Source organism: Solanum stenotomum, chromosome 4 (assembly GCF_019186545.1).
Source record: "Solanum stenotomum isolate F172 chromosome 4, ASM1918654v1, whole genome shotgun sequence".
In the NCBI taxonomy this organism is placed as follows: domain Eukaryota; kingdom Viridiplantae; phylum Streptophyta; class Magnoliopsida; order Solanales; family Solanaceae; genus Solanum; species Solanum stenotomum.
In genome coordinates this window covers 59,462,378-59,473,244 of record NC_064285.1, presented here as the reverse complement: position 1 = coordinate 59,473,244, position 10,867 = coordinate 59,462,378, and the positions used below count along the sequence as shown (strand labels likewise).

At 33.9% G+C, this 10,867-nt stretch overlaps 1 protein-coding gene across 1 annotated transcript; it reads left to right on the top strand.

The window, feature by feature from the left end:
• Positions 1–4,249: 4,249 nt before the first annotated feature.
• Positions 4,250–10,607, top strand: LOC125862541 (probable WRKY transcription factor 20). The gene is made up of 6 exons (XM_049542642.1): positions 4,250–4,550; positions 5,509–5,703; positions 6,762–7,311; positions 7,436–7,592; positions 7,661–7,816; positions 9,844–10,607. Exons 1-6 carry the CDS (start codon positions 4,278–4,280, stop codon positions 10,334–10,336), a joined length of 1,824 nt encoding a protein of 607 aa, XP_049398599.1. The 5' UTR covers positions 4,250–4,277; the 3' UTR covers positions 10,337–10,607.
• Positions 10,608–10,867: the final 260 nt, after the last annotated feature.

Sequence of the window (10,867 nt, the reverse complement as noted above, 5' to 3'; positions counted from 1 at the left end):
TGGGTTAGAAAAAATTATTATATACAAGAATATTTGGAGTGCACAACATGGTACACGACCACTACTACCTTTTGGTTAAACCAAAGGCCTACAATACATTGTACTATCATATCTATTTCATTTTTTCTTAATACTCTGGTTCTGTTTTAATTTTTTTTGTCTGATTTTAATTTGATACGGTGTTTGAGAAAGTAAATTGTATTGAATTAAATTTTTATTGTCTTCTTATTCTTTGTATATGATTTTGTTGCACTTGAGTCGAGTGTTTTTTGAAAATAGTTTTTCTACTTTCACGAGATAATGATTAGATCTGCTATGTTTTACCTTCCCTAGACCTTGTTTATGGGATTTCACTCTATATATAGGTGTGGTTTTGAATTAAATGGATGGTTGCTCATGTTTCATTGTGAAATTTGATAAAAGTAATTTTTGTTTTCAAAGTGGAAATTGGAGTTGTTTTTCTGACTTTTTTAGGGTAATTAGGAGTGGGAAAAAAAGAAGTAAAAACATGTTTATGTTGTTTTTCAAATTCTTGAAAATTCTGAAATTTCCACTTTAACTTGAATTGCGAATTTTTATAGTCAAACGTGTTTTTCGAAGTACAACTCTAAAAAGAAGTGAAGAAAATTCATGATCAAATGTCTCTTAAGCATATGTAGAATGTATTAAATTGTTCTTAATTTGTCATCTTAAACAAATATGTGAAAAGTTAAAAGAGGGCTTTTTTAAAGGAAAAACTAAATATATACTTCACTATCATAGATACTATTGTTACTTATACAAAATATTACATGTCTTACAAGTTATCACTACTTAAAAGTTTTTTTTTTTATCATATATTGAAGATACATGTATTTTGACTACCAAATATACTAAAACAGGGAGAGAGGCGAGCGAGATGGGGAGGGAGGTGAGCGAGATCCGTTATTTATCCCAAATACATGTGAATCATATTATATACACACGCTATATATATATATATATATATATGTATGTATGTATGTATGTATCTGGTGTGATACACATTTATTTTGAATATCAAATACATAGGAAAGTGTCGAGCAAGATGAGAGAAAGGCGAGAGGTGAGCAATATTTGTAATGTATCACATATACATGCGAAGCCACTTGGATACAATGTATCTACAATAAATTACACCTAATTTTCACCCCATGTATCCAAAATACATGTATATGGACGCATCAAAATCTAATAAGATACATAATATTGTAAATTAAAATATATTTAAGTAATGACCTCATAAACTAGTGGAGTTATATAAGCTTTTCTTTTAAAAATAGATAAAACAAAGAAATTAAAACGGATGGAGTATTTTATAATAATAGAAATGAATTGTTAAAATTACTACTAATGCAAATAAACTCGTCATTAAGAAAGAGGAAGAGTACAAGTAACACATATTTTTGCTAACTAAAATCCGAAATTCTCTCGCATTGAAACTATTTTTTTTGTTCGTACACTATTTGCATATTAATACGAGGCGAAAAAAAAAAAGCTTTGTTCTACCAACTTTTGTCTCTACGAACGACATTAGTTGCCTCAAATAATATTTACTTGATTGGTATGTGGTTTTGTACTTCCTCTTGGTATTGAATTATTGGGTTATAAATAATTTCGTAAAAATATTAATATCATAGAAAATCAAATTTCAAATCAAAAGCAAGTAAAAATAAATGAAAAATCTTAAAAGTTAACGGATGCACGTGCACCTCTATCCTATAGGGTGGGTCCACCTCTGCACTCTATTACTACTATGACTCAATTGTCACTAGTTCCTAGTACTGAAAGTGCACACAAACCGTGTGTAAAACATGTGAGTAAAATAAAATATGTGTGCTCAGTAGCATTGTCGATCGATCCTGATATGAAGCAATGAAGAGAGTTGATCCAATATTACCCTTTCTCTACACTAACCATAAATATCAACTAGAAGTAGGGGTGTGTATTTGGCTTTTCTATTTGACTTTGTATTATTTAGTTTGAATTTTTAGTTTTTGATTTTAAAAAGTATAGCATAATTCGAGAATATGAGTGTATAAATACCTTTTTATAATTTTGTATAATATCATATAATATTATATATCAAGTTAGTGATATTTTTGCAAAAATAAAGTATGAAAATTGTGTATGTTATTATATACCGAATGTATATTGTTGTGTACCATTGAGTTTTGGACTAACGATTTGTAAAGTAAATTGGACTATATTTTTTCAATATAAGTTAGAAAATTTTACTTTTCTGATATTTTTTCTAAAATATTTGATAGAGATAAAATATTAATTGAGATATTTTAAATATATGTAAAAGAGAGAAATATTTGATATTCCTTTTACGGTGTTTTTGTTAAGGATAAAAAAGAATTTGTTAATTCAAGGTAAATTGATAATTTGTTATTGCATTAAAATAGAGATGCTAATGGTCTCTTATGAAACTACAATCTATGTAAAAACACAAATTATTTTTGTAAAATTGAAAAAGCATTATTATTCATGTAATTGAGTCTTAAAAATTGTTTTGCTATACAATTTTTCTTTATATTATTTCATTTTAAATTATGGCCTTTTAATCTAATACAACTTAGGTCATGGTTCAAAATAAGGATTGATCAGGTATACTGGATCAATATGTTTTGATAACTTTATGTGAATGATATGTAATAAAATTATAATGTTGCAAAAAAACATAATTTAATAAACACAGTATAAAAGGGACAAGCTAAGATAATAACTTTCAAATCTCGCGAGCTCTTTCAAGTGCTTTTAATTTTCTTTTCATGATAATTAGCAAGCGTAAAGCCACAAACTAACTCCACACCTTAGTGTCTCTATCATTCTAAAATCATACTATAAGTCAAATTGCTTAATTATTAACATCGCCTTCAAAAAACTATTACTATCTTTCACTCGATTTTTATACATTTGATGTATTTAATTACTTAATATACTAATTAATATGGATTTTTATTAGTATCTTTTAAATTCGAGTAATGTTTATTTTGAAAAAACTTTCTTTACAAATTGCTCTTATTTTCCAATTTTGGATATTTTCTAATTTCCGATCAAGCTAGCATATCAAACCAAGTAAAATCCTATTTATTAAAAATAAAGTTTTCTTTTCAAATAAAACCCATGCCAAATTGCGAATTTTTCTTTTCATACTTGAGAAAAACTATAGAATGAATCTAATAAATATATTTAATGCTCAAAAAAGAAAATAATAGACACAATTCAGAATCAATTTCAGCAAAGTTATGACTTGTCATAGATTATATGACCAACAAAATGTTTTTGATCAAAAATTTCAAGAGAATTAAAAACACCATGTGTTTACGATTTTCAATCTTTTTTCAATAACTTAGTTGTCTATCTAAACTTTCACCTTTATTAGTGGAAGTTCAATTTTGTGCCTTATAATCTATTCCTATTTCTCCTTTCCCACCCCGTCTTTTTTATTTTAGTTCAAAAACATTAAAGAAGAATTATGTAGCAATTTTTACTTAGATTATTTGTTTTTTTCCTACTCATCTACACTCAACCCTTGTTGGTAGGAATGCCAATAAGGCGGGACAAAGCGGTTATGGAAAGAATTTAGAGCTATACAGGGTGGGATAGACTTAATATTATGCGGGATGAGGCGAGCAGGGAACATGTTAAAGTAGTTATTTTTAACAGATAATATGGACGGGTGAGTTTAAGATAACCAAATAAGAACCCAAAGAAAATTAAATTTTTGTAATTAATAAAAATAAAAAATACAAAACTTTTATATTAAACTATATCTAGCCAGTAAATTTTTAGTTGTTGAAATATTAATTAGCGATTTAGAAACAATTGCTGAAATGCTAACTAGAAACCATTAATTAGTTGTTGAGATGTTAATTGGCGAAAAATGATTTTTTTATTTTTTTATGAATTTTATGTTTCATATTAAACTCAATTAACAAAAAACTATAAATTTATGCTAGTTATTAGGTACATATGTAACAGAGCAAGACGATTTTAAAATGAAAAAAATTGTAATAAATTATCATGTAAGACGATTTAAAAAAAATTATGAGTTAAGCTCAATTGGTCACGCTCCCATGTCGTCTGGTCTCATTGTCATCCCTAGCCTAGCTTAGCCTTATCTCATCCCCTGTCCCTTCCATGCCCCCACATCCCCACCCCACCCCACCCTACCCCACATCCCCATCCTGTTTCTTCCCTTTTGACTGTGTCTCCTCCTACCTCCAAAAAAAACTCTCCTGAATCCGTCAATGGAAGATTCTCAGTCTCACTCCCACTCTCACCCTCACCAATACAACCACTCATCTCCACTCCCTTCCATCAATGAATCTTCTGAGCAAGTCAAATTTGCAAGCTCCGATGCTGCCTTCTCCCCCACCGTTGGATCCAACACCGGTGCTAAATACAAGCTCATGTCACCTGCTAAGCTCCCGATCTCTCGCTCCTCCGCATGTATCACCATCCCTCCTGGTCTCAGTCCTTCATCCTTTCTCGAATCTCCCGTTCTTCTTTCTAACATCAAAGTTAGTTCTACTTCTCAACACATGAAATTTACACTTGAGAAATTTCACTTTCAGATTTGGGATCCGATAACCTAACTAGATGTCTTTTCGTTTGTTAAGAAAATGAAATTGGATATCTTAACTAGTATTTTGATTGCTAATTCGAAAGTAATATAGTTGTGCTGTCTTCAAATTGTTTTCCTTATTTGATACTCTCGAGTGGAGGACCGGAGGAATTTATTGATGTAATTTCTGCTTTCTTAAAGTACATTTTGAACTATTAATTATATGTTTGGTTGTTTTCATTTTATTGCAATTTGTTGTTTGATTCCTTTTCCCCACCTGAGTGCTATTTTGGGGAATACGTGTATAGATATGGATTTCTGTGAAATTTGCAACCGTTGGTTTTGATGCTTACATTAGGGAAGCTGATGTATGATTATTCTTCTAGATTTTCGTAGAATTATATTCTGCCGTCCCCTGCATATATAGCCGTCAGTGTGCTTCTTCACATGTTGAATCTTCCTTTTGGCAAGGTGCTCAACTTACCACTAAGTTGTTCCATAGAGAAAAAAAGATACTGGTGATATGAATGTGGACATAATAATGGCATCAGAAAGTTATTTACTCTTTTGTTATTCTAACCAGCATGATTATTATAAGCATGTGTGCTTCATGTGTCACTTAAGTCTTATATTGAAAGGTTCTAACTTCAGTGGCTGGTGATGAATCACATATGAAACTACTATAAGTAGCATCTATTTTTCTTGAAAGCATCTTCACCCACCACTGAGATGGAATGATAATTGATAAAGAAAGATAGCGAAAAGAAAAAAAAAGGTCTCTTCCCCTATAAAGGAGGAGGAAGCTGAGGAAAAAGAGGAAAGTTTGTATCACTTTGGTTATCCTATGTTCAGATGCTACTTCTATTTTGGAAAGGAGATTGTGATCACTGAGTAGTGTTTCTTATAACCTGCAGGCTGAGCCGTCTCCGACCACAGGTTCCTTCTCCAAATTTCAACTAATGCAAGGCTCTAGTGGGAGTGCTGCTTTTTCATTTATGAGAAGCTGTTCCAGTGGAAATGCATATGGTGAAACGACCGGCGAATTTGAGTTTAAATTTGCTATTGCATCTAGTTCTACATCAGGATCACTGGCGAAGGAAGCTGCAGTGGTAATGCCCTTGACTGTTATCCTTGGCATATTGGAAATAAATTACCTAGGTTTTATTCAAAGCCTATATGCTGGAATTAGATTAGAAACAAGGAAATACAACAAGAGCACTAGTGAATATTAGTTATTCTCTCTTCCCCATTTAAAACTTCTCAATGGGCCAATCCATTCCTTAAATTGAACTGTGCTTGATTCAGAAATTTGCTTAAAAATCTGACTTTGGTGTTCTTGAAATTCTCTCTCTCTCTCTCTCTCTCACACACACACACACACACCCACTCTCTCACTTGCCGCATCTCATTCGTGAAAGGATGGAGACACAACTATTACCAATATAAAAAGGACTATAACACAATTCTTTGCACTTGATGCCTGTTGTATGCTTGTAATTATAACATGAAATGTCAGTCAAAGTAATTCTGTTGATCTTTTTGTCAAACATACAAAAGGCATCTGCAAGTGAGAGATAACTTCTTTGTGACCAAAGTTGTGGGAACAGGGTAGGTTTTTGGTCAATTCTTTCTTTAACAGGAAAATAAAATGGTACAATGATTGCACCTTTTGTTTTGTTTGTTTGTTTTCAGTTTTTGTAACAAGGTGATTACATCTCTATTGTTGATAGTTCAAGACCCTTAAATGAATTAATTTTGAAGATTGACTTTATAAAATGAAAAGAAATGGAGTGTAGCTGTTAAAAGTATAGTCAAAAGGTGTTAACTCATTGCCAGGAAAATGATGATTTGTTTGCATCGTGTATTTGGTTTCCATATATGTCGCTAATTTTTTCCTCTTGGTTTTATTTTTTTTCTTCTACATTTGAGTGGATGTGTGGTTCTGATGAATTGCTCATCTCACTTGACTGATACTTTGGGGTTTGGAAGCATTTCCTTTCTTTCTACATTTTATGGATTTAATGACAGAGGATCCAACAACAATAAGAAGGCCGTGCAGATTTAGTTTTTTATTTTCTTTTAGTACCTAAAGAAGCAACATGTGAGCTTCATTATTATTTTAGCTGAGTTGAATTGAGTTAATTCCTAATACACTGTTGTAATGAAGATTTCTGCAGGTTTCAACCAACAGCAAAGTGAACCTCTGATTCAAGTTCAAGATCGATCTCTTTCTCAATCATTAGCACCTTCAGCTCTTGTTGACAGCGAGATGCCTGATTCAAAAGAGCTGAGTCTACCTGCACCTGTTAGTTTAGAAGCCTCGTCAATTAGTACTTCTGCTGCTGCAACTGATAATGAGGAAATAAATCAGAGGGGTCAATCAAATCCAAGCTCGCAAGTGTCACATGCTGATAATAAAGATGTATCATCGGTAACAGCTGAGAGATCATCAGAAGATGGGTATAACTGGAGAAAGTATGGCCAGAAACTTGTTAAAGGAAGTGAATTCCCAAGGAGCTACTACAAATGTACATACCCAAACTGTGAAGTTAAAAAGATATTTGAGCGCTCTCCTGATGGACAAATAACAGAGATAGTGTATAAAGGTTCCCATGATCATCCTAAACCCCAGCCCAGCCGTAGGTTTACTCCTGGTGCGCTTACTTCCATCCAAGAAGACAGAGGTGAGAGAGATGCATGCCTAACTGGTCAAGAAGGTAAATTGAATTGCTCTTTACGGGTTGTTTCCTACTCAACCAATGCATGACATGGTAGTCTTTATTGAAGCTTCTTTGATCTCATATGGAGTTATTCCTCTCTCTGTTTTATCTTTTCTTGAAGACAAATTCAACACTAATGCCCAGACTAGTAACACTGAGCCCAGCGGTACTCCACTATCACCTCGACAAGCTGGTGGTGATGGTCTTGAAGGTACAGTGTCTCAGTTGCATAGTGCTAATGATCAGGTGGACGAGGATGATCCATTTGCAAAAAGAAGGTAAAAACCGAGGGCCCTAAATTTATTCCTGTGTAGTAATCCGGTTTTACAATTGAGTCTTTAAGCAGGAAAATGGATGGTGGCATGGATATTACACCAATTGTTAAGCCTATCCGTGAACCACGCGTTGTTGTTCAAACTGTGAGTGAAGTTGATATATTGGATGACGGATACAGGTGGCGGAAATACGGTCAAAAGGTGGTCCGTGGTAATCCTAATCCCAGGTATTTAAAGCATTGTGTGTCATCTAATGCTAAGTGTCTGAAGTTCATGGTAGTTACTGGTTAAGAAGTTGTTTTATGGTCCAAAGTAAATCAATACTTTTAGGGGGAGTTCCCCATAATGTTCTAAGCCATCTTTCTAGTCGACTCGATAGGTTCCCCTCTCAATAACAGTGTTACTTAGCAAAGTTAAGAAATAGATAGCCAACTATTGTTTTGGGTGAGATGAGAATAATCATGAGATGTAGTGGTGATGTCTTATTAAGCTGTGAACTGAAACTTATTTACAATCCCATACAACCATAACTGGAAAAATTGGGAAGTCATGTGTTATAGCAGAAAGTTTTGGGTCTGTAACATAATCAGCGTAGAATGTTAACACTTTCAACTAATTAGACTCTCTAAATGAGGTCTTAGATAAGTCTGTACCAACTGTTGGGAAATGATTTGAAATCATTTATATGTCAATTCTCATTGCTTGGTAGCCATGTTCATAAATCAAATAAAGTTTATTATGTAGAATGAACATATTTAGCTCTCCAACCCTCCCTCTTCCCATCTAGCAGTCTCTTCTGATCCCCTTTTCCACCTAATTTTTTTGTTTGATGTTTTATGTTATATTATTTACACTCAATTTTGGTCCATTAGATTTTTCTTGGTTCTGAATCCAGTCCCATTTTTATTTATCGCAGTATTAATAGTACAAAACAACATACCCAGTGTCCAACAAAGTGGGGTCTGGGGAGGACAGAGTGTACGCAGACCTTACCCCTATCTTGGAGTTAGAGAGACATATCATAGTATTAATAATACGTATGAAAATTGGCAGTGTTAATGATAGATTAATGGCAGCAGTGCCATTCTTGAATGTATTACTTTGACAACTTTTTGGGCTAAAATTTGATTGAGAGGTTAATTACCACTTGATGCCCTGTAGGTTAAGTTGGAGCATGTGAAGCTGCCATTAGAGAAACAGTCATTTAGTAACCATTTATATCCAATCTGTGTTTTTCGCTTCTCATTTAATTGTTGGTACTCTAGAGAGCTCCTTAATACCATAATGGCCTAAAGTATTTGGAGGTTCTAGGTTCAACTCTCATACCCTTGAAGTGCTGAAGTAAAGCAAGGGTTAACATGCACCTGCATGACTGCGTGTGAACCTTGTGCCTCTAAAATATAGAAAATTGCACCACTCAGTATTTCATTTATTTGCCAAAGGCGTGATTGTAATGCCCTTGTTTCAGCAGCAGACCATAGAGTTCTGTATACAGCTTATCAAACAAACATTTCAGCATGAGCTGAATGAACTTCTAGTGAGACATCTAAGTAGTAGAGGGTGAATGGTTTTCATGCTTGATCGATTATCTTCAGGTAAATGTTTAATTAGGAATATAGGACAAATGAATATAACCTTTTTTGTGTTAAAATATCAAGGTAGTTTGTGACTAGATTCATACACGCCTAGATCTATTGTATTAAATGAAGAAAATCATATAGAATATATTCTATAGGATACCTCAGGATATTCTATTTAATTATAGAATATTTACTTATTTTATTAGCATAGGAATTGATAACCTACTATATTATGTATTAAGTCAATTGAAAATTTTCTATTTTCACAATATGAATATCTGATCTCCTAAATTTTCTTTCTGAAACTCAAAATACCCTTAATTAGCTTTCATGGGTAGAAATCGCTAAACTGAAGCCCGAGCAGACAGAGAGATCATGCATCTAACAATTCATCAAATCTTTGATAAACTTCTGAATATCTTTGCATGGAGGACCTGGTGATGTTTTCATTAATTTGGCGTACTTTAAACAGGAAGGTGAAAGAACATAGATTTGTTGACCTCTCTTTCAATTTTGTAGTCTTTGGAAGGATGGCGATTATTTAGCTATCATTTTAGGTATAGAAAATAGTCAATTTACCTCTAAAACTGTAAAGTCTACATCCAAAATACAATGAACCTGGTCTTGGCGTGAGTTTCTTATGTTTTTATGGTGCTCATGTGAATGTGATGTAGGAGTTATTACAAGTGCACCAATGCTGGATGCCCTGTCAGGAAACATGTGGAGAGGGCATCCCATGATCCCAAAGCTGTAATTACTACATATGAGGGGAAACACAATCACGATGTACCAGCAGCCAGGACTAATAACCATGAAATGGCAGGATCAGCATCTGTAACTGGGGGTTCAAGGGTCAGGACGGAAGAGAATGGGTCAGTTAGCTTGAATCTAGGTGTTGGTATAGGTTATGATATGGAGAATAGGCGCAATGGACAACTGCACACACTGCCTGCAGAAACTGTACATAGCCAAGTTCAGGTTTCAAGTTCTAGTATGATGGTAGTACAGCCAGCTACAGTTGCGGCATGCTACAACATTGTAAATGGTGGCATGAGCCGGTTTGGAACTATAGAAAATCGTGTTCAGGGCACTGGCTTTGAGACTCTGCCCTTGCAATCATCTGCTCAATGTCCTCAAAACTATGGAAGGATACTATTGGGGCCGTGAATGTTTCTTCCTTCAGGCAAAAACTTAAAAATAAGAAGCCTCCATCCGTTCTCTTTTTCAGCTTCTTGGTAGGATTACAGAGGGTTGGCTACATCTCTTGTTGGCATATACACTTCGCTTCAGAATTGAGAACCCAACATGTTGTATGATACAGGTTCACCAAATGTTCATTATGTAATTAGCTTTAATATCACTGTTGCTTTATACCGATAGTATGCTACAAAATGTAACAACTATGGATGTTCTGAGTAGATGTGAACGTCAATATATTTGCTTTACAGTAGACACAATTTGCTTGGCCCTAGCTGTGAAGAACTTGGAGGTATCAGCTCCTTTTGGAAATTATAGGATACTTGAATATGTTGTATTTTCTGTAATATGGTAGTAGACCTGTGTGAAATGTATTTTCCCACTATAGGTTGTGTAGAATATACCCTTGTTCGATCCCTTCCTGGATTCCGTGCTATCATAGCGGGAGCTTTAGTACACATGCTGCCTTCTTTACTGAGGTAAAGAAAAGATCTGGATCTG